We start from the raw sequence: 25,204 nt of genomic DNA, 5'->3' as shown, positions 1-25,204 counted from the left end.
ACAGAATTACACCGTCGTGAATCCTCATAGTTTTTACTTCTTGTTCTCATAATTTAATTCCTAATCCAAATTTTTCTTTTGCCTCCTTTACTGCTTGTTCAATGTTCAAATTCAAATAACTTACGGGTTTGCTGCCGGGTGACGTCGTCGAACACCGCGGATATTTCGACAGGAGCACACCCTGCCATTCTCAAGGCACAAATGCAAAGAAGAAAAAGTGTGCAAGCAAATTTAATACCTCGGTTCATAGAGGAGAGACAAGGAAGACACCACACACAGAACAAGTGTCAACATAACCAAAGATAACCAACATCAGAAATATCGATGGTTACTATTAACCAACAGGTGAGGTAGCCTTAATTCTGTCCCTCTGTTTTTTGATGAGAGACAGAGCCGGATTCCAAGCAGCATTTAAACAAAATCCACCATCTCTGTTAATAAGGTTGCTTGATAGTGTGCTTTCAACAGCTTCCTTAATAACACTATCCCAATAACTTGACGTGCAAACCAGAATCTCGTTGTTGTATTGCATAGGATGACCGGTGTCGAGGCAATGCTCTGCAATAGGGGATTTGCTCGGCTGTTGTAAGCGTGTGTGACGCTTATGTTCAATACACCGGTCTTCCACAGTCCTGATTGTCTGACCAATATATTGCCTCGACACCGGTCATCCTATGGAATACAACAACACGGAGATGGTGGCTTGCACGTCAAGTTATTGGGACAGTGTTATTAAGGAAGCTGTTGAAATCAGACTATCAAGCAACCTAATTAACAGAGATGGTGGATTTTGTTTAAATGCTGCTTGGAATCCGGCTCTGTCTCTCATCAAATAACAGAGGGACAGAATTAGTGCTACCTCACCTGTTGATTAATAGTAACTATAGATATTTCTGGTGTTGGTTATCTTTGGTTATGTTGACACATGTTCTGTGTGTGGTGTCTTCCTTGTCTCTCCTCTATGAACCGAAGTATTAAATTCGCTTGCACACTTTTTTTCCTTGCATTTGCGCCTTGAGAATGGTAGGGTGTGCTCCTGTCGAAATATCGGCGGTGTTCGACGACGTCACCCGGCAGTAAACTCGTAAGTTATTTGAACATTCGATTCGCCGGGAAAAGTTAAGGTCTCACAATGTTCAGATTGAATAACATTGGAGGTAGACTACAACAGTGTGTCACATCCCTTTCAACCACTGCTTCCTTTTCGCACCTGTCCACTTTTATAAGTGTCGTCTGGTCTTTTTACAAGTTGTAAATAGCCGTTTGCACCCTGTAGTTTACTCCCGGATTTCAAAGAGTTGTCAGTAGTGCCACTCTTTACCTCCGATGTAGACAGCCTGGGTAGGAAGCGTTGCTGTTGCGGGTGCCAACGAACCGCTATCTGTAACGAGACCCACGCGGAAAGCCGCGCATGCACAGTGTCGCAAACTTTAAACAACCAGATACCTTGATTGAAACGTTGGGGGCTGGCTGCCACATTTTAAATTACCAGACTGCAATAATCAGAAATAATATACAAAAACATTCTGACTTGTTGTTGTAGATGTGGTCTTCGATCCAGATACTGGTTTGATGCAGCTCTCCAAGCTACTCTATCCTGTGCAAGCTTCTTCATCTCCAAGTACCTACTGCAACCTACATCCTTTTGAATCTGCTTAGTGTATTCTTTCTCTTGGCATCCCTCTACGATTCTTACCCTTCACGGTGCCCTTCAATACTAAATTAGTGATTCCTTGACGGCTTATAATGTGTCCTACCAACCAATCCCTTCTCCTAGTCGAGTTGTGCCACAAATTACTCTTCTCTCCAATTCTATTCAATATCTCCCCATTAGTTATGTGATCTACCCATCTAATCTTCAGCATTCTTCTGTAGCACCACATTTCGAAAGCTTCTATTCTCTTCTTGTCTAAACTATTTATCGTCCACGTTTCATTTCCATCCAGGGCTAAACTGCATACAAATACTTTCAGAAAAGATTTCCAGACCCTTAAATCTGCACTCGATGTTAACAAATTTTTCTCCTTCAGAAACGCTTTCCTTGCCATTACCAGTCTACATTTTATATCCTGTCTACTTCAATCATGATCACTTATTTTGGTCTCCAAATAGCGAACGAAACTCATCTACTACTTTCTCATTTCCTAATATAAGTCCCAGCGCATCACCTGATTTAATTCGACAGCATTCAATTATCTTCGTTTTGCTTTTCTTGATGTTCATCTTATATCCTCCTTTCAAGACACTGTCCATTCAGTTCAACTGCTCTTCCAGGCCCTTTGCTGTCTCTGACAGAATTACAATGTCATCCGCAAACTTCAAAGTTTTTATTTCTTTACCATGAATCTTAATTCCTACTCCTTTACTGCTTGTTCAATATACAGATTGAATAACATCGGGAATGGGCTACAATCCTGTCTCCACTCCCTTCCCAACCACTGCTTCTCCTTCACGCCCCTCGACTCGCACGACTGCCATCTGGTTTTTGTACAAATTGTAAATAGCCTTTCGCTCCCTGCCACCTTCGTTGAAAGAGAGTATTCCAGTCAAGATTGTCAAAAGCTTTCTCTAAGTCTACAGGTGCTAGAAATGTAAGTTTGCCTTTCCTTAATCTATCTTCTAAGATAAGTCGTAGGGTCAGTACTGCCTCACGTGAGCCATTATTTCTACGGAATCCAAACTGATCTTCCACGAGGTCGGCTTCTACTAGTTTTTCTATTCGTCTGTAAAGAATTCGTGTTAGTATTTTGCAGCTGTGACTTTTTCAACTGATAGTTCGGTAATTTCCACACCTGTCAACATGTGATTTCTTTGGGATTGGAATTATTATAGTCCTCTTGAAGTCTGAAGGTATTTGGCGTGTCTCATTCATCTTGCTTACCAGATGGAAGAGTTTTGTCACGGCTGGCTGTCCCAATGCTATCAGTGGTTCTAATGGAATGTTGTCTACTCCCTGGGCCTTGTTTCGATTTAGGTCTTTCAGTGTTCTGTCAAACTCTTCACGCAAATCACATCTCCCATTTCATCTTCATCTACGTCCTCTTCCATTTCCATATTATTGTCCTCAAGTACACCGCCCTTGTATAGACCCTCTATATTCCTTCCATCTTTCTGCTTTCCCTTCCTTGCTTAGAACTGGTTTTCCATCTGAGCTCTTGATGTTCATACTGATGGTTCTCTTTTCTGACCACTTTCGAAGTCCGTGAGTTCTACGGAGCGACGCATTCTGCTCTCTCACGATGCCTAATGACTACTGAGGTTCGCTGATGTGGAGTACCTGGCAGTAGGTGGCAGCACAATGCTCCATATCAGGCGCCTGGTTGATACACGCAAGCTTATTGTTCATCGGAGACGAAGGCTGGAAATTGCACACCAGTACCACAACTGAATGCCCACTGAGTTACGACAGGAGGGCTCTTTATGCATCATCAGACAGATGACCGTTGGCGATGTACGACGTCGTCGGAAGCTTCCATGTCGGGAGAGGGAGCATTATGATGTCGGGAATATTTTCATGGAATTCTCTGGGTGATCTGGTCATTCTGGAAGCACAGTGGATCAACACAGATATGCATCATTCCTTGGGGACTAGAGTACGAAGTGAGAAAATCAGCGCATATGCAGGAGAGACGGCCGTTTCTGGCTGACAAAGTGCTTATCTCCTCGGGCGACAGCAGCCTAAGGCGGCCACGTGTCTGGAACAGAGGGAGGACTCACCCAGCGCTTGGAATGACGTGCGAATCTGCGCAGCTGCCACGTTTTCTTGACTGTAACCATAAGAAAAGCCGGCCGAGATGGCCGAGCTGTTCTAGGCGCTACAGTCTGGAATCGCGCGACCGCTACGGTCGCAGGTTCGAATCCTGCCTCGGGCATGGATGTGTGTGATGTCCTTACGTTAGTTAGGTTTAAGTAGTTCTATGTTCTAGGGGACTGATGACCTTGGAAGATAAGTCCCATAGTGCTCAGAGCCATTTGAGCTATTTCAACCGGAAGAAAACTATCTGGAATAAAAGAGTCCCATCCTCCACGGTCTTCACAGTGATTAGCGGATGTACCTGTGAACGCATATTCTAAATTCTTAGAATTGTCCCGAATACCCATTAGCGCGAATGAGCTGGCTGACACTTTTTCATATACTCACCCAGCACTCCGAGGCGGTAGTTGAAGGACACGTAGACGACGCCCTTCTCTATGAGGAAGTCTGGACGAGCGAAGAACTCGTTGCCCGACAGTAGGGCGAGCCCTCCACCGTGGACCATGAACATCACCGGCAGCAGACTGCCAGAACCCTCTGACGGCAGCTGGGGGACAAACCATCTCTCAGTGCAAGTCACATTTCACCTTAGTAAAGCACAACAGTCTATTATAGACTCTTCTAAATGATTCCTGTCGAATATTGCCAAAGTGGAAGTACGCCTGAAGAGAGACTCCATGGATTTGAGCATACTGTTCAAGCAAGTGTGAGCTTTGTGCTGTGACTAGGAAGAACATGTTTAATAACACACAAGTACAGAATTTCACCCATCAGATGTACCTCAACCTCCTGAGCACAGCAAAATGATTCCAGAATGGCAACGCACCACCTTCCTTCCAGTTCTATCAGCCCTCCAATTCAGCCTGGTGCAATCTCCCGTACTTCAAAATCTAGCGCTTCACTCCACCAGTTTTCCACACATCCATCTACGACCGTCCCATCCATATTAGACACGCTAAAATATATTTGAATAACAGCCTCTTGCAAACTATAGGGGCACTTCCATTTATTAAATACAGGGTGTTACAAAACAGATATGGCCAAACTTTCAGGAAACATTCCTCACACACAAATAAAGAAAATATGTTATGTGGACATGTGTCCGGAAACGCTTAATTTCCATGTTAGAGCTCATTTTAGTTTCGTCAGTATGTACTGTACTTCCTCGATTCACCGCCAGTTGGCACAAATGACGAGAATCCGCGCGCAATTGTGCAATCACGTCATCAACACAGATTTTCTGTGAACGTTTGGGCTGGCATTGTTGGTGATGTCTTGATTGGGCCCCATGTCCTTCCATCTACGCTCAATGGAGCACGTTATCATGATTTCATACGGGATACTCTACCTGTGCTGCTAGAACGTGTGCCTTTACAAGTACGACACAACATGTGGTTCATGCACGATGGAGCTCCTGCACATTTCAATCGAAGTGTTCGTACGCTTCTCAACAACAGATTCGGTGACCGATGGATTGATAGAGCGGCCTCCACGCTCTCCTGACCTCAACCCTCTTGACTTTCATTTATGGGGGCATTCGAAAGCTCTTGTCTACGCAACCCCGGTACCAATTGTAGAGACTCTTCGTGTTCGTATTGTGGACGGCTGTGATACAATACGCCATTCTCCAGGGCTGTATCAGCGCATCAGGGATTCCATGCGACGGAGGGTGGATGCATGTATCCTCGCTAACGGAGGACATTTTGAACATTTCCTGTAACAAAGTGTTTAAAGTCACGCTGGTACGTTCTGTTGCTGTGTGTTTCCATTCCATGATTAATGTGATTTGAAGAGAAGTAATAAAATGAGCTCTAACATGGAAAGTAAGCGTTTCCGGACACATGTCCACATAACATATTTTCTTTCTTTGTGTGTGAGGAATGTTTCCTGAAAGTTTGGCCGTACCTTTTTGTAACACCCTGTATACGAAACAAGCCGACAATACGCGAGGCAGCCGCGCGGCCTGGGGCGTCTTGTCGCGGTCCGGGCGGCTCCCCCCGTCGGAGGTTCGAGTCCTCGCTCGGGCATGGGTGTGTGTGTTGTCCTTAGCGTAAGTTAGTTTCAGTTAGATTGAGTAGTGCGTATGATCAGGGACGGATGACCTCAGCAGTTTGGTCCCGTAAGACCTTACCACAGATCTCCCAAGCCGACAGTAGACTAATAAAATGAAATCGTGATGTGGGTTTAGCGTGTTTGAAGAGTAATCAAAGCGTACTGACTCCCCATTTCGGATCCATCCACTGCTTCAATTTGGAACACAAATTATCTGCAAAAGTGGCCGAACGCTTCTGGGGTAATGGGTCATTCTCGTTCTGCCAACGACCTTGTCATAGACTCCGCCAAACGAATCTGTATTCTTGTGGCATATTTTTATTAGTATGTGACGAAACAGCTCTTTCAAATAGAGCTTTCGATAGTATTCTCTTTCAGATATTCTTTTTTCGATATTTGCATCTCTCATACTGTAACAGGAAGTTTTCGGAATTATTTCGATATTTGGCGACTGTCAATTGAAATTTGATTTATCAAGTTATATTTTTTCTATTGTAGTTTGGAAATCTGTGTCCCTATATTCCCCACTCGTTGTACAAAAATTATATTTACGATTATGAAAACATACATTTTTTACAAAACATATTTGTGTTTCGAATAATATTTTCTACATAAAAGTTATCTCAGTCTGATTACATTGATATCAATGAGGCTCTTTGTACTGTCGAAATGCAACAGCACTGCCGTGGTGCCACGAGAAAAAGACTGAATAACCGATGAAAGGCAAACATTGTACGAAACAGAGCGTGGAATGTGAAAAGTCTGATCGTGGTAGGGAAGCTAGAATATTTGAAAAGAGAAATGAAAAATCTCAAACTACATATAGTGGGGGTCAGTGAATTGAAGTGGAAAGAGGATGAGAATTTTTGGTTTGACGAATATACATACGGTAATAACAATAGCAGCAGAAAATGGTGTGATGGGAGTAAGACTCGTCATGAACAGGGTACGGTGAACAGTGTAGTAAAAGGGCTGGTCACATCAGAATCGACAGAACCAGCGCCAACGACCGTAATCCAAGTATATATGCTGACTTCTGAAGCAGAACAAAAAGTGGAGAAAGCATGTGAGGACATTGATAGGGTGGTAAGAGTAAGACAGGAGAATGACTAAATGAGTTTTGCAAAAAAATTCAGCTAGTAATAGCGAGTACACTGTTCAAAAATCACAAGAGGGGGAGGTGTTATTTGAAAAAGCGTCCAGACACCAAACATTACACAAAATGACACACGGATTGCGGAGCCAGGTGGTAAATTGTAAGGCGCACTCAAGAGCAGATATATATATTTAGATCACAATATGGTGAATTTTAAGAGTAAATGGCATTCGCTGAAGTTGGAGACACAAATATAGGTTCAAAGAAGGAAACAGCGTAGAAACCGTGGATAACAAATTAGTATTTCAATTGATCTACGAAATAAGGAATCTTAAATCTGTTAGGTGTAAGACATTGGTACATCAATATGAGTCACTTAGGAATGAAATAAGTAGAGAGTGTTGTGTCGGTAGCTGGGCCGACAACGTGAAGTTGAGATGGCTGAAAATGAACTCTAGACTAACGCTGTAGCCGATAGGGCACGCACGGCTAAAGCAGACGGGCGGGAAGTCTGGAACATGAGAACTTATAAATGAATAAGAAGAAAAGTATGTAGATGCTTATTACTTATCTTTTTATTAGTCCTTGGAATACATCTCTCTTGAATACTCGTAAGCTATAGGCACTGATACAAATGGCGCCTTGCTAGTTCGTAGCCATTAACTTAGCTGATGGCTATTCTGTCTCTCGGCTAATGAGAGAGAAAGGCTTCGTACTTCTGGTCTGTAGCTAGGTTCTCGTACAACTGGGCGGTAGCTAGGTTCTCGTACAACTGGGCGGTAGCTAGGTTCTCGTACAACTGGGGCGAGTCCACTCTCGTATCACGAGACCTGCCTTGGTGGTGGCGCTAGGTCTGCGATCACAGTGGCGACACGCGGGTCCGACATGTACTACATGGACCGCGGCCGATTTAAGCTACCACCTAGCAAGTGTGGTGTCTGGCGGTGACACCACAGAGAGTGCTAGGAAGCTAAAGGGAAAAGGTTCCCGAAAAATGTTAAGAAACTGAAAAAGAAATGGTCCCCGGAAGGATGGACACAGTATATACAAAAGTTAAAATAACCTTCGATGAATTAATAGCAAAGGCAACGACTTTAAGAGTGCAAGAGGAATTACACTCCTTAACGTAGAAATGATGCATGGAGAGAGTACATTGAAGGCCTCTGCGAGGAGAAGAAGCTTCCTGATAATGTGACAAGAATATGTAGAGAACATAGGGGATCCTTTTTTGTTTAACAAAGCTTTGGAAGACTTGTGATCAAATTAGGCGTAAAGCATAGATAGTATACCTTCCAAACTACTAAAATCGTTGCGAGAAATGGCAACCAAACGACTATTCAAGATGGTTTGTAGGTGCTATCAGACTGGAGATACTTTCGGAAAAATATCATAACCCAGTTCCGAAAACAGGAAGCGCAGATATGTGCTAGAACTATCGTACAATTTGCTTTACATTACTATTGCTGACTTGAATTATGTACAGAAGAAGAAAAGAAAGAGGAGCAGATGACGATCAGTTTGGTCATAGGAAAGATAAAGGCATCAGAGAAAATCTTCTGACGTTGCATTTGATATAATGGAAGCAGGACTTAAAAATAACTGAGATACGTTCATTGAATTCGTGGAGCAGAACAAACGTTCGTCAACGAAGATAGTGAGGGAAGTTCTTAAGTCTAAGAAAAATTGGTATAGACTATAGGCAACATATGTAATATAAGGTACAGAAAGCAAGACGCAACGGTAAGAATCGTAGAGCAAGAGCGAACTACTCGGATTAAAAAGGGTGTAAGACAGAGCTGAAGTCTTTCGCTATTAGTGTTCAATCTATACGTTGAAAAGCCATGACGGATAAAAAGATTAAAACTCAAGTTGCAAAGATATCAGTAATAAGTCTCCCTGATTATACTGGTATCCTGAGTCAAAGTGAAGAAGAATTGCAGGACAAGTTTTATGCAATGAAAAGTCTAACAAGTACAACATATGGATTGGAGGTAAGCCGAGAAACGACTAACATAACGAGGAGTAGCAACTTGGCAAGTGCCGGTCACAGGCTCAGGGCCCAATCCCTCACGTGATAGAGAAGGAGTAGTGGGGGGAGTAACAACCTCGTAAAAAAATATCCCTCCATCTGGGTCCGGATGGAGCACCCAGTGAAGTGCCATTGCTAAAGCTACAGGTGAAATCTGGCCAAAGATCTCAAACGTGGAATAAGAATTCGAATTCCTAGTGATGGAGAGAACCAAATAGCCTAGTGGTTAAAACACGAATAAAATGTCAAATTTCGGACTAACAGTTCTATCTAATTCTGGAATATAATTTCCAAACTTTCAATTTGGCAGTTGTAGTGCGGAAAGTGTACTACCCTAGGTGATAATTAAAAAGAAAAATCCACCACTTACAAAATAAAATTTTAAAAAATTCTTCTTAGGGACTTTAAAAGTAAACTATTTACTTAAATCTGGTAAACAAACAGAACTGGTGGTATTTTTAGAGAAAAATAAAATTTATATTCTAGAAACTTAAGAATTGTCGGAAGAAAATGTAACAGATACTCGTAACTACAGCATCTTCAAAGGAAAACCTGCAATCAGAGCTCTGAAAGGGATGTGGCTACTGGGTACAGCTTTCGATGTTAAAAAAAAAAAAAAAGTAGGGATTCAACAGAATTCAAATTTGACTAAGAAAGACTATCTGTCCTACCAGTCAAATGCAAAAAAGGAAGACAAAAGAAAGCGCGTGTTAGTCTATTAAATTTCGGGCATGCAGCCGCGCAAATAAATTTTTTCCCATAGATATTTCGGCCGCATATCGTTCGGCCATCCTCAGAGTAAGTCTCAAGACTATCCATGTTAGTATTAAATTTACTATGGAAATATCAAAAGACGGCTGCCTGCTCTTTTCGGATGTAGTCGTTCGCCGTAAAGTAGGTGGCACATTAGGACATGCCGTATATCGTAAACCAACACACACAAATCTATATCTGCATGCCAATAGCTGCAATCACCCTTCACAGAGCATGGGTGTTCTTAAGATCTTAGTGCATAGTGCGCACTGTATATTCGGTAAAGAAATTTGCAAGAGGAGCTCACATACCTCATGAGCATCTTTAAAGCGAATGGATTTTCTCCACAACAAATTCGTAGAGCATTCAATAAAAAAACCTAGAATGCAGGTATGTGATGGGAAATGCTCAATGTTTATGATGTCATATCTCATGACCTATGTATCTTACAAAGATACATTTTTCTTGATACATTTAGCGACATATGTGGATCCCTTCTGCAAAATGCATAGTACGATAATAAAACGTGCGGCTGTTTCTTACGGACACTATGTGAACAAAAGTATCTGGACATCTAGCTGAAAATGACTTACAAGTTCGTGGCGCCCTCCATTGGTAACGCTGGAATTCCATATGGTGTTGACCCACCCTTAGTCTTAATGTCAGCTTCCACTCTCGCAGGCATACGTTCAATTAGGTGCTGGAAGTTTCCTTGGGGAATGGCAGCCAATTCTACACGGAACGCTGCACTGAGGAGAGGTATCCATGTCGGTCGGTGACGTCTGGCACGAAGTTGGCGTTCCAAAACATTCCAGAGGATTCAGGTCAGGACTCTGTGCAGGTCAGTCCATTACAGGGACGTTGTTGTGTAACGACTCCGCCGCAGGCCGTGCATTATCAACAGGTGGTCGATCGTGTTGAAAGATGCAGCCGCCATCCCCGAATTACTCTTCAACAGTGGGAAGCAAGAAGGCGCTTAAAACATCAGTGTAGGCCTGTGCTGTAATAGTGCCACGCAAAACTACAAGGGGGCAAGCCCCCTCCATGAAAAACGCGAGCGCACTATAACACCACCGCTTCCGAATTTTACTGCTGGCACTACACACGCTGGCAGATGAAGTTCACAGGGCATTTGCAATACCCGGACCCTGCCATGGATCGCCACATTGTGTACCGTGATTCGTCACTCCACACAACGTTTTTCTACTGTTCAATTGTCCAATGTTTACTCTTCTTACACCAAGCAATGCTATCTATGTGTTATTTGGCATTTAGCAGCATGATGTGTGGTTTATGAGCAGCCGCTCGACCATGAAATCCGTTTCATCACTTCCCGCCTAACTGTCACAGTACTTGCAGTGGATCTTGATGCAGTTTGGAATACCTGTGTGATGGTGTGGATAGATGTCTGCCTATTACACATTACGACCCTCTTCAACTGTCGGCGGTCTCTGTCAGTCAACAGACGAGGTCGGCCTGTACGCTTTTGTGCTGTACGTATCCCTTCACGTTTCCACTTCACTATCACATTGGAAACAGTGGACCTAGGGATGTGTAGGAGTGGGAAATCTCGCGCACAGACGTATGACACAAGTGAAATCCAGTCACCTGACCACGGTCTAAGTACGTGAGTTTTGCGGAGCGCCCCATTCTGCTCTCTCACGATGTCTCATGACTACTGAAGTCGCTGATACGTAGTACGTGGCAGTACGTGGCAGAATAATGGACCTGATATGAATAACGTATGTTTTTGGGGGTGCCCGGATACTTTTGGTCACATAGTGTATCTTAGTGTTTAAGACGTCATGTACTCTGAACTAAGTGTTGCACAATTATGTAATTTTTCTTGTATATTCAGTGACGTATCTGAATATTGTCTGGAAATTGTGTGATGAGTAGAGTTAGTAGTAAAGAATTAATAAATTTAAATTTCATGCTTCATGTTGGAGTTTCACAACATGAACAGTGAAAATTTAATAAACGACAAGCTTCTTTCCTTTCATCATTTTGCTGGAGTCATCAACGAGAGAAAGGTGCGTAAAGGTTTGAAATTTTGTGTACAGTTTGTTGCAAGTCTCTAAGTACTCTCATTCTCAAAAACAGGATAACTGAAGCGTGGGTATTCTTGTGTTGATGTCTCACCCTCATCCCACCCCCTTCGATAGCAGGGTGGTTGTATCCCCCACAGTGATTCATTCCAGGCAGTAAATGATATGCGTACCAAGTTTGGTTGCAGTCGCTCCGATGGGTTTAGGTTGAGATGTGGAACATACATACATATGTATTTATTTATATTTTTGTACTGTGTATATTAAAAATATGTAGCCTATGTCTGCCCAAATGTTCATTTGGTGATCATGTAGAAATTTGAAGTAAATTGGCCAAGAACTCTAATAGAGCTTTTTGGAAACAATATTTCCCCTTTATGTATCACATACATGTATGTTTGAATTCAGATTACGAAATCGTATGCAGACACTGGTCTTTCTCTTGTCCTGAGGGTAAAGTAAGCAAAATTTAATGAAGATCGGAATGAAACAGTAATAACTGATAAATTGCAACTCTGCCTTGCCCCATTCTCTACACAAACTTATTCCTCTCTAAATTTTACTTCGCACCATCTGTAGACTATTTTTCTATGTTCCACTTCCTAATAGTGTGTGGAAAAATTGAAATTTAAATATTTCAGCACGAGCTCTGATTACTCCTATTTTGTTACGATGACAATTTCTCCCTATGTAGGCTGGCGACAGTAAAATTTTTCACGTTCAGAGGTGAAAGTTGGTATTGATGTTTCGTGGAAAGATCTCGCCGCAACGAAAACGCCTTTGTTTTAATGATTGCCATACCAACTCATTTACCATATCCGTGACATTCTCTCCCCCATTTCGCTATAATGCTGAACGAGCTGACTCATTAGGACGGTTTCGATGTCCTCCATGAATGCTGTCTGGTGAGGATCTCACGCTGTGCCTCAGTACTCTAGGAGAGGACGAAGAAGCACGATGTAGGCAACGCCTTTAGCAGACCTGTTGTCAATAAAATGCATTCCTTGGCTCACCTTTCAATCAGAATTACCTATATGTTCGTTTCAGTGTAAATTATTCGTAGTTGTAACATGTAGAAAATCAGTTGAATTGATAGCCATTAAATCTGTGCAATTTATTGTGTAACCTGAATTTAGTGAATTCATTTTAGTACTCATGTGGATGAAATTACACTTTTCATGATTTAGAGTCAATTCTCGCTTTTCGCACCATACATAGATCTAGTCTAAATCTTTTGGCATGTGGTTTTAACTTTCTGGTGACTTTACCATACGGTAAATAACAGCGTAATCTGCAAACAATCGAAGAATGTTGCTCCAAATCACGTATTTTCTGAATCCTTGCTGACCATGTGCTAACAGACCATTTTCTTTAAGGTAATTTTTGATATTTGAATACAGTATATGTTCCATAACCCTACTGCAAACTGACGTCAGTCATATTGGTCTGTAACTCATAGGACTACTCCTATTTTCTTTCTTGAGTATTGGTGTCACGTGTGGGAGTTTCCAGTCTTTTGGTATGGCTCTTTCATCGAGCTCTTTCGTCCTGCATCCTTTGAGACTGAAGCTCTTTCTGCATTTTCCCGAGACTTCCCAATATAAGCGCCCAGTCCATTCAACACAACACCCACTACCCGTGTAGCCATCTTCTGTGTATTCTTGACCCGTGACCTATTATGGGGAACCGAAAATCTCACCACTCTATGGCGTAAGTCGAGAAACCTGCAACCTACACGGTAACAGAACCGTCTGAGCCTCTGCTTCAGATTCTCCATCCGGATCGGCACGAAAGATCCGCAGTCGGTCCGGTTGATGCTGCAGATGGTGAGATCTGCCTTAATCTCGCGAGCAGGATTGACAATCTTTATCACTTCAGCTAGTCGCCTGAAACCAGAGAGAAACTCTCCCAATCCAGAGCAACACACATTTGTAGTACCAACATTAGCCACCACCTGCAGTTGGCTGTACCCTGTGTTCTTCATGGTTTCAGGAACCATTAGTTTCACGCCTTGAATGACTCCTCCAGATACACACACACACAGTCTAGTCTGGATTTGTTCTCCTTCCAGACCACCATAACCTTTAGAAGCTCCATTACATGTCTGGCTTTGGAGTTCCCAACTAGCAGTGAACCCACCCTTTGTGACTGCCCAGACCTTGCAAGCTTTTCTGGAACTGGGCGAGTGACGGCATCTGGTTCAGGATTTTTGTCAAGCACATTTATAGCGCCCTAAATCTGTTCATCAGATGAATCAGGAAGGACACTCGATCGCCCCTCCCCTCTCCGGAGGAGGCCACATGTTGCCACACCCTGAAACGACCGATCACTTGGCTACGGTGAGGCATTATCCTTAATACGGGATGTAGCCAGGGAGGGTCACAGTGGTGGACAAATCGGGGGATTCAGTGTACGTGATGGAAGTACTTTGCATCCTTACAGCCAGCATCACATAGTGAAGCCCACTGGCAACAGCCTCAACCTGCACGGCTGAAACCAGCACCACCTGCAGTTGTGGCTGAAGCGTTACCAATTCAGCTCGCGTTGGACTGCAACAGTCACAGACCTTATCCATACTAAAGCCGTTGGAAATATACACAACATTGTTATAACTCCATGGAACCGTGATGACTGGATACACAAATACGCAACAAATTTAACAATTCTCACTAAAATGTGCACAGTAAATAAAAATTAACACACTTCTGGTTATTATATGCGCGTTACAGCTCACAAACGAAACGTTGTGCTCTGGTTTGCTGCTGCCCAACTGAGTAGCTGTTTTGTTTCTCTCTGAAGTCGAGCCTCAATCTTCTAAGAGATGTGATGATACTATTGGCCTTATAGTGCACTGTTTTCATATAGGTCAGAGTAGTTGTGAGTGAGATGTACCTTGGGCGTGCTGACGTTGATGAAGAGGCAGTCCTCGTCGCCAATGTACTTCCCCACCAGGAGGTCCATCTGCGGTGCGACGTTGCCCTCTTTAGTCGCATCTCGGACTCCACTCCAAGCAGCAGGCGGTTGTGGTGGCTGAAACACACAACATACACACGTACTGTCACAGAGCTGCAGCCTCACACGTTGTCATGGAGGTAGTGATTGACGTTTTCACTGCACACTTAATATCCTCCTTGAAATAATCACAAATAATACTTTATAGTGACAACTGGCATCGGCTATCACTTTTTCAATCGCTACAGTGATTGTTAATCATGGTCAATACTGCTTAACGCTATAAAATGTTTTTTGTGGTTGCGTCAAAGAAAATGTTAGTACGGAGTACTGTCCGCTGCTGAGTAGATTGTGGGTGTCTACATGTCAAAGGCGGATTACAGTGCCACGCAGGCTAGCGTTCTAAACACATTGTTTATGAATTAAGTTCTGTCACCATTGTAAGGGTGACTGATGTGATTTAAGAAATGTAGACTACAACATCAGAAAGAATAGCAAAATTGTGAAACTTTACTTACTACGCGAAAGGCCAACCGAGCGTGTCCTCTCGGAAAGCTATTGCACGGATACCCGCTGTGCTACTGAGAGACAGATCGGTCCCCATCAGCTCGGCTACTAAATTAATAACTATCGCACAACGTATTTAACAGTATCAAAGTAGTGCGCCTTGGAACTGAATAATGAATGTTGGCCTTGACAAAAACGTAGAGTATACAGAACGGTAAAAGATTCACTAACTACTACGAAAATTTATTCCAATCATATGCAGTGCATACGTCAACGAATGACATGATGTAAGATTTAATTCAGCACACAATAAACGACACAACTATTAAGACTATTAAGAAATAGCCATCTACATTAATATCATATGAAAAAACTCGTTGTTTAAGGTTATTACGAAAAATCTCAAAAAGCTCTTGACAGTTTTAGTACCAATTTTTACACACTACTATAATTAACTTTCAGACAGACAGAGACTACATATTTCTTAAATATGTATGGTGTACAAGGTGAAGAAAAGTTCAAGCACTCGGACTTCGCAGCGCCATTCCTCACTTATTGGCATTACAAAAATGTCCCTCACAAAATGACATCCTACGAATGTTTCCGGCAGTAAATTGACGTTAAAGATAGGCAATCTGGCAATGTTGTAATCACACGTACGGCAAGTCTACCTGTCCGTATATCGCCGTAGTGCTGTGCAGTTCGTGCCTGCCGGAGTGGCCGCGCGGTTCTAGGTGCTGCAGTCTGGAACCGAACGACCGCTACGGTCGCAGATTCGAATCCTGCCTCGGGCATGGATGTCTGTGATGTCCTTAGGTTAGTTAGGTTTAATTAGTTCTAAGTTCTAGGCGACTGATGACCTCAGAAGTTGTCGCATAGTGCTCAGAGCCATTTGAACAATTATTTTTGCTGTGTAGTTCGTGCAGTGGATCGCGTTTTGGGTTAGCTTACAGGAGGTCAAGGGTTAGTTTCTGGGTCGAGGCGTGTTTCTCTTTATGTGCCGGTTTCATTCTGCCATATAATATCGTAGTATACACCATTTCTCAATCCACACGTACTCGACATTTGCGTAGTACAGTGTTTTGTAACGGCGAACATAACAGAAGTGTGGTGTGACAAGTCAGAAACAGGCAGTTTAAACAAAACAACATCAATTTCGAGATGATTTCACAGTTAAGTAGCTTAGCATCTACTAGTTATTTGTAGTACTTGCAGTACGTCCGCACAAATGTAACACATTAGCAACTAGTGACAATAATAATTTCAATATTAATGACCGCATGACGTTTACAAAAGAATAGGTTTTTGTATGTCCATCCTTTTAGCAGGACGTCTCTGGGAGAACGGCCGTTTACTATCTTGACAAAAAATAAAAACATCGACAGCCGTCCTTATTTTATTTTATTTTGTCGCTACCAGTTTCAGCACTTCATTGCGTCATCTTCAGTCTATTTTGATGTGGTACGGGTGGATACTCTCCCCATGCAAAAGCCATCAGTTGCCAGCCTTACTGGAGTGCTGACACGTGAGTTTCAGATTATCTGTGAATCCAGTAAGGCTGGCAACTGATGGGTTATGCATGGGGATCGTATCACCCTGTACCACATCAAAACAGCCTGAAGATGATGCAATGAAGCGTCGAAACTGGTAGCGGCAAAATAAAATATTATCATAAGGACGGCTGTAGGTGTTTTTATTTTTTGTCAAGAAAGAATACGTTGTCCTCAGAGCAGACGCTCAAAGCGACTCCCAGCACGTCCAAACGTTGCGCTACCCGCTGGACCCTACAGCTGAGGCAACATGGTTTCATCTACAGATACAAGAGCAGCATGAACGCGCACTATCAGTTCTTCCAAATGTGTCGGCAGAGCAGAATACACACGCTCCTTCAAGTGTTACAACAGGTTGAAATCCAGGGGATCCGGTTCAGGTGAACGCGGTAACTATATAACTGGATCCCCCCTCCCCGCCTGGGACACTTTCCTGGAAATGCTCTGTTTAAATATCGTCGCACATTGATTGCAAAGTATGGAGGCGCACCACCATCTCGGAACGATATCGTCTGCCGAATATGAAGTGGAGCCTCTTCGAGTGCGTCAGGCATATAGTTTGAGTGCCATGCATGAGACCTTCGTGCAGCCAACCAGTGGGGAACAAGTAGGGATACAAACTCCTGTTTGCCAACATTCTGCTCGAGACGTTGATGCCAAAGCGAACCTGATATCCACGGTCGCGGGTGACGTGTGGGTCAACCTCACAGTAATGGTGAGGACTGTGCTTATTGAAGACGCTCTCAGGTGTGAACGTTACTTCATCTGACCATATTACAGTGTTAGTGAAGTCGTCGTTGGCTTCCCGTTGTTGGAACCGTTCACAGAACTGCATCCCCATGCAGCTGTTGGTCAATGATAGTCAACGACCTTGCGTTTTGAGCCACGCAGCTGCCTAGCGACGAGGACTGCCTCTTCATCAACGTCAGCACGCCCAAGGTACGTCTCAATCACAACTACTCTGACCTGTATGAAAAGAGGGCACTATAAGGCCAATAGGATCCTCACACCTGTCAGAAGATTGAGGCTCGACATCAGAGACAAACAAAAGAGCTACTCAGTTGGGCAGCAGCTACCGTCTAGGCAGCAGCAAATCAGAGCACACTGTTTCGTTTGTGAGCTGTAACGAGCATATAATAACCAGAAGTGTTTTATTTTTTATTTACTGTGCACATTTCAGTGAGAATTGTTAAATTTGTTGCGTATTTGTGTATCCAGTCATCACGGTTCCATGGTGTTATAACACTGTGGTGTATATTCCCGTCGGCTTTAGTATAGATAGGGACGTCGCGCCGCAGATGGACCTCCTTGTGGGGAAGTACATTGGCGACGCTACGTGTATTTTGTTGCGGTTCTTGGTGTGTGACCTCCATAATAACTTCCTCAGTAGCTGGGCTAAGGCGAGTAGTTGGACGACCTGTCGTGCGATGTCGGAAGGAGACAACCTGTCTCCAGAAGGCGCAGCTCCAGATGACGAAACACATTTTTATCTGGATGAACCAGGATATCTACAGGGTGTTTCAAAAATGACCGGTATATTTGAAACGGCAATAAAAACTAAACGAGCAGCGATAGAAATACACCGTTTGTTGCAATATGCTTGGGACAACAGTACATTTTCAGGCAGACAAACTTTCGAAATTACAGTAGTTACAATTTTCAACAACAGATGGCGCTGCGGTCTGGGAAACTCTAGAGTACGATATTTTCCACATATCCACCATGCGTAGCAATAATATGGCGCAGTCTCTGAATGAAATTACCCGAAACCTTTGACAACGTGTCTGGCGGAATGGCTTCACATGCAGATGAGATGTACTGCTTCAGCTGTTCAATTGTTTCTGGATTCTGGCGGTACACCTGGTCTTTCAAGTGTCCTCACAGAAAGAAGTCACAGGGGTTCATGTCTGGCGAATAGGGAGGCCAATCCACGCCGCCTCCTGTATGTTTCGGATAGCCCAAAGCAATCACACGATCATAGAAATATTCATTCAGGAAATTAAAGACGTCGGCCGTGCGATGTGGCTGGGCACCATCTTGCATAAACCACGAGGTGTTCGCAGTGTCGTCTAAGGCAGTTTGTACCGCCACAAATTCACGAAGAATGTCCAGATAGCGTGATGCAGTAATCGTTTCGGATCTGAAAAATGGGCCAATGATTCCTTTGGAAGAAATGGCGGCCCAGACCAGTACTTTTTGAGGATGCAGTTACGATGGGACTGCAACATGGGGCTTTTCGGTTCCCCATATGCGCCAGTTCTATTTATTGACGAAGCCGTCCAGGTAAAAATAAGCTTCGTCAGTAAACCAAATGCTGCCCACATGCATATCGCCGTCATCAATCCTGTGCGCTATATCGTTAGCGAATGTCTCTCGTGCAGCAATGGTAGCGGCGCTGAGGGGTTACCGCGTTTGAATTTTGTATGGATAGAGGTGTAAACTCTGGCGCATGAGACGATACGTGGACGTTGGTGTCATTTGGACCATAGCTGCAACACGGCGAACTGAAACCCGAGGCCGCTGTTGGATCACCTGCTGCACTAGCTGCGCGTTGCCCTCTGTGGTTGCCGTACGCGGTCGCCCTACCTTTCCAGCACGTTCATCCGTCAGGTTCCCAGTCCGTTGAAATTTTTCAAACAGATCCTTTATTGTATCGCTTTTCGGTCCTTTGGTTACATTAAACCTCCGTTGGAAACTTCGTCTTGTTGCAACAACACTGTGTTCTAGGCGGTGGAATTCCAACACCAGAAAAATCCTCTGTTCTAAGGAATAAACCATGTTGTCTACAGCACACTTGCACGTTGTGAACAGCACACGCTTACAGCAGAAAGACGACGTACAGAATGGCGTACCCACAGACTGCGTTGTCTTCTGTATCTTTCACATCACTTGCAGCGCCATCTGTTGTTGAAAATTGTAACTACTGTAATTTCGAAAGTTTGTCTGCCTGAAAATGTACTGTTGTCCCAAGCATATTGCAACAAACGGTGTATTTCTATCGCTGCTCGTTTAGTTTTTATTGCCGTTTCAAATATACCGGTCATTTTTGAAACACCCTGTAGCAGCATACTCAGGTAGGAAAGGACCAGAAGCATATCCACGTATTGACTGTCTGTGTATGCCATGCGTCTGCCACTCCGTTTTAGAATAACAAAAGAAGGAGCTACAATGTGTACGAATGTACATAGAGTTTCTCATGGACGCGTTACTTCGCTAGCAACTAGTTCCTGTCTGATGAACGATATAAACACGTCATTAGTCTTAGCGGGCTATTCCACCTAGCGCGCATCACCTCCATTACAGCTTTTGTTCTGCTGATTCATCCCGACACCGTTAACTGTGAAATGTTCGTTTTCGAATTACACTGTTTCCCTAACGATGACGGACGTGATTATTACTAATAGTAATAACAGTAACGCATGAAGGTATTTACTAAAGAGCATGTGCTCATCAGACTCAGTGTTAAAGACCATAATTAGTTGTATCATGGTGACAATACATACAAATGGTAACAGAGTTTGGGAATTATTTGCGAAGCATGTTGCCAGCCCTACTGTTGACGTAAGGCCCTAACGAAATGTAAAGGACCTGAAAGTGCCAATAACAATCGATGGGATCGCGGGGGAGAGCACACAGGAAACAGTTTGGAACCCAGTAGATGCAGCGTTGCGAAACAATTCGCGTTCCACGACGTGCAAAAACCTTCTTAACAAGATGACCAATGACGATTGTATTTCCATTTCTGTGTTCGTAGTATGTAAGTGGAAACGTTTTCTGAAAGATCCACTGTAGTCGCTGTATGACGATTAAGACTCCAGAAACCGTACCTTGCAGACTACATTTAGCAAATAAAAATATATACGCCTCGACCCAGCGACCTTCTGCATACTATACCAACGCCCTGTCTACGACACCCTGTCAACTACTCGTATATACTGATGAAGCTACCGTACATGTGGTTACATTGTTGCAAGATTGCCGTCTTTGACGTCCATTTATTGCCGGAAATACGCTCAGGTCAAAACTTCGTGACGGCCTTTTATGTATGGCTGGTATGTGAGGAATCGCTCTGCGAAGTACGAGTGCGCGAATTTCTCTTCACTTTGTACGGGGGTAATCGGAAAATGAAGAAAGATAGGTCACGAAATGGAAACCACAGTGAAAATCAAAATTGTTTTATTTGAAACGGATAGCTACACCTTCCAGCTACTTCTGTACACAGTCGCCGCTCAGACATCTGTGGTAGTGTTGTACCAACTTTTCAATTCTCTCGTTATGGAAGACAGCCGCCAGTACTACTCTGGACTGCAGCTCGTTGTCTGAGTCAATATATTGCCTTCATAGCCAGCGGTTCATTTGAGTAGAGATGAACCTCAGAGGTAGCCAATTACGGGCTGTATTGTGGGTGATCAAACACTTCCCATTGGAAACGCTGCTGGAGCATCTTCATTGCCCCTGCAGATTGCGGCCGAGAATTGTGTAAAGCGAACAGCATGACAGTTATGTTATGTGGGTTGCATAGCTTTAGGCGAAATATTTCGCCAGGCCCTCATAGTTGGCAGTTGACGCAAATTTCTAGCCATCTTTACGTTCTAAGTGTGGGCTCAGAACTACAGAGAACGACATGATGCGATCGACGGGCGTACTAGACACAGTGCCCAACGCGTGTAAAGATTCATCAGATTTTCACTGTATTTTCCATTTCGCGACCGATCGTTCCTTACCTTTCGAATAACCCTCGTTTATTGTTCCGTCCGTCAGTATGCCTCTAACGTCGACTTCATACTTAAACCGAGCGGGCATTTTCACTTTTGACTTACGCGTTATGCTGCTGGACTGACAATTTTTTGACAAACTACCTATTGGCTTCCGTCTCGGGTTCTTCGGCCGACGTTCATCTAATGATTTTTCTGACGTTTCGCCAGCACGAGTGGCTGGCTTTGTCAAAGCTTCACCCTCCATTGCCGGTGGTGAACTGGAGCCGAGCTCGCGGCCGCAGACTATATGTACCTGGCGCGCCAACGTCCGAGGGCTTCTCCGCGGTCATTTCCGGTGCGGTTCTCCTCTCGCTACCTGTGACGGTCGTTCGCTGCAGTACGGGAAGCCAGGATCCGTTTACCTTAAGGTTTTCCTCTTTCTTGTTGAAACTGTTTGCGTGTTTTTGTATTTCTACAGCTTCTCTGAACAAGCGTGTGTGATAGTGCTTCTCTACAGCCAGAATTTCCGTGTCGGCGAATTTTATTACGTGGTCGGTCTCATTCAGTGCGTGCTCTTCCACGGCCGATTTCTCCACCTGCCCCAACCTGCAATGTCGCTTATGCTCTTTGATCCTGGTGTGAATTGATCGTCCAGTCATTCCGACATAAACTTTTCCGTATGTGCTTGGTATACGGTATATTCCCGACATTGCAAGTCGGTCTCTTTTCTCCTTCGCCGATCTAAGACACTCTTTGATCTTCCTTGTCGGTTTGAAAATCGTCTTTACGCCATGTTTGCGCAATATACGGCCGATTCTGTCCGTCACTCTGGGAATGTATGGCAGAAAGGCCGTACCCGATATTTCTTTTTCTGGTTCCTTACTTCGCCGAGTGTTTGGCTCTGTTACACTTCTAATATAATTTGTGGAGTACCCATTGCTCCTCAGAACAGTTTCCAGGTGTTGCATTTCTCGTTTGAGGTGTTGCGGCTCACATATTCGTCCTGCTCTCGTTACGAGCGTACTAATCATGCCTCTTTTCTGGCTCGGGTGGTGGTTTGACAATTTGTGCAGGTATCGGTCCGTGTGTGTCGGTTTTCGATACACGCTGTGTCCCAGGTTTTCGCCGTCCCTTGTGACCAGCACATATAGAAATGGTAGTTTCTTGTCCTTTTCTACTTCTATGGTAAATGTTATGTTGGCATGGAGGCTGTTCAAGTGTCTTAGGAAGTCACCGAGCTGTTCTTCATCATGGCTCCGCACCACGAAAGTATCATCGACGTACCTGTACCACACCTTAGGTTTGCAAGTCGCCGAGTCCAGCGCCTGTGCTTCGAATTGTTCCATGGAGAAGTTGGCCACCACTGGACTGAGAGGACTACCCAATAGGCAGTTTGTCAACAAGTGGCCACGAAAGCCTTAAGAATTTTGACAATTTTTTGTCGAACATCGTCACAGACGATGAAACATGGGTTTATACTTCGAACCAGAAATAAAACGGCAATCGATGTAGTAGCGCCAAACCACCTCTCCTCGGAAGCAGAATTTAAATCCGCACCCTCAGCTGCTAAAGTCATGGCGACGGTCTTCTGGGACTCAGAAGGGACTATTGTGTTTGACGTTCTCCCTCATGGCACAACGATCCACTCGCACGTGTATTGTGCTGCCCTTAGTAAACTGAAGAAACGTGTTCAGCATGCCCGTCGTACAAAAACGCAATCCAAGTTCTCCTTCTCCACGTCAATGAAAAGCCTTACACAAATCTGGCCACCTGTGAAGAGGTCACAGAACTTCATTGGACTGTTCTATTATCCACATTACAACCCGAAGTGCGCACCTTCCGACTCCCATCTCTTTGGCCCAGTGAAGAATGCACTCTGTGGGAGCAGTTCGTGGATGATGGGAAGTGAGCCGTGGGCGGCTCGCGTTGATGCCATTTTTCCTTTTGGGCATGAGTGGCGTCTTATTCCTCCCTTAGTTGCCATCTGAACGAGTTGCACATTTGCCTCCATCAGTGGCAGCAGCAGCGTTTATCGATACTGGTACTGCTGCAACTTCTTTGGTGTGGAAGTTACATTTCCGTGCCATGGTGTGAGTGGCAGGTGGTCGATTGCGACGGAACAGCGAGGAAGTCTCTGCGGCGTGTAATTTGGCCGGGGCCGCTGGTGGCGTGCGCACGCCGTCGGAGTTGTGTGGCACTAGCTGCGAGAACTGCTCAGTTCGTCGCCCACCGTACCTGCATACTGGAGTTGAGTAATCACTGAACCTGTCATGAAATCTCAACTGTTGTGACATCTCTTCGTTAACTGCCAGTTGTTGCAAGCAGCAACGTAATGGTGCGTCGGAGTCGAAAAAATTTTGCAGCCGTCTCCCTGTATGGTGTTTAACTTTGGTAATGATTATAATTTATTAGTGAAGGGCACCAGCAGTATCTTCTGTCTTGTGGCCGTTAACGTTCCAGTTACCTGGCCTTGTCGTTAGCGTAGTTTTGCAGCAGTATGTTTTCCTCGCAGTGTTCATGCTGTCCAGCACGGCGTGCAGTTTTACGGTTTGATGTTGTTCTGTTTTTCTCTTCGAGTGTTTATTCTGCCTTAGACAAGGCGTGTGTGTGGCATTAATAAGAGATAATCCTGCTGCGATTCTCGTCTTCGCTGGTACCTTTGGTTGTCGTGCTGTTGATTGGGTGGAGGGAAAGTGATCAGGTATTGGTTGGTTCGTCAGCCGTCCGTAGGTCGTGCTGCAACCCGATTGTGTAGTGTTACGCTTGGCTGTCGGTCTCACCTAAACTGTGGTTAGAGTTTCCTCCCCAGGCCGATCCTTGGAACACTTCTGATCACCACTGTTTGTTGAAACTTCCTGTAAGATTTGAACTGTGTGCCGGACCGAGACTCGAACTCGGGACCTATGCATTTCGCGGGCAAGTGCTCTACCATCTGAGCTACTCAAGCACGACTTACGCCCCGTCCTCACAGCTTTAATTTCGCCAGTACCTCGTCTCCTTCTGGACCACTGTTTGTTGTTTGTGATTGTTATTTTATTTGGTGGCAGGTATTGTGCCAGGCCTTCAGCCGTGTATTAATATTGTCTGTTTTATGTTTAGTATATGGTCTTCAGCCAAATTTCATAACAACTTTAAGATTAGGCCTTCAGCAGTGTTTCATTTACAATTCTTCTTGCTCTATATTTAGTCCTTCAGCCGCGTTTGTTTCAGAATCTGTGGCTTTAATACGTAAATCCTTGTCTGTAAGGTTTCTCTTTAACTACGTTGAATTCTTGAAACGGCCTTCTGCCGTGTTCTGTAAATGTTTATCTTAAGGTTGTCGTTAATTATTCGTGACTAATTGCTTGGGCCTTCAGCCGACAAGATACTTCAAGTTTTCTTAAGACGTTTTCCTGTTGTACTGTGTAAAAGCTTATCTTTAAAGTCTCTCTTTTATTGCGTAAAGAAAATTTTTTTAATTGTGCTTTCGGCCGAAGAATTAACAGGAATTTTCCTTAATATGGCCTTTAGCCGGAATTTGTAAATTCTTGGCTTTTAAAGAATTTCCTTAGCTGGTATGAAATATTATTTCGGCCTTTAGCTGAGAAGATATTGTGATTTTAGTTAAGTAAGGCCTTCAGCCGTTACTCTAAATCCTTCTATTTATTTAAAAGCAATCATTTGTATTCTGGAGAAGTTACTTGGGCCCTGATCCGTGAATTGATCTTATTTGTTTTAAAGAGAAAACTGTGCATTGGTTTAAGTAATAAAGTTGTGTGTGTTCTTG

General features: G+C 43.9%; 2 protein-coding genes across 2 annotated transcripts in view; both read right to left on the bottom strand.

The window, feature by feature from the left end:
* LOC126425164 (esterase FE4-like) overlaps positions 1 to 25,204 on the bottom strand; it is a 346,217-nt gene that overhangs the window by 131,852 nt on the left and 189,161 nt on the right. The gene's annotated exons all lie outside the window — the stretch shown is intronic.
* Positions 1 to 25,204, bottom strand: part of LOC126425165 (esterase FE4-like) — a 70,645-nt gene that overhangs the window by 28,971 nt on the left and 16,470 nt on the right. The window contains exons 2-3 of the mRNA XM_050088117.1: positions 14,625 to 14,762; positions 4,142 to 4,301 (exon numbers count right to left, since the gene is read on the bottom strand). Of these exons, the coding sequence (XP_049944074.1) occupies positions 4,142 to 4,301; positions 14,625 to 14,762 (298 nt within the window). The remainder of the gene's footprint in view (positions 1 to 4,141; positions 4,302 to 14,624; positions 14,763 to 25,204) is intronic.

This window comes from Schistocerca serialis, chromosome 10 (genome assembly GCF_023864345.2).
Source record: "Schistocerca serialis cubense isolate TAMUIC-IGC-003099 chromosome 10, iqSchSeri2.2, whole genome shotgun sequence".
NCBI classification, from domain to species: domain Eukaryota; kingdom Metazoa; phylum Arthropoda; class Insecta; order Orthoptera; family Acrididae; genus Schistocerca; species Schistocerca serialis.
Note: the sequence above shows the minus strand (reverse complement) of the source record. Positions and strands in the feature narration are given on the sequence as shown.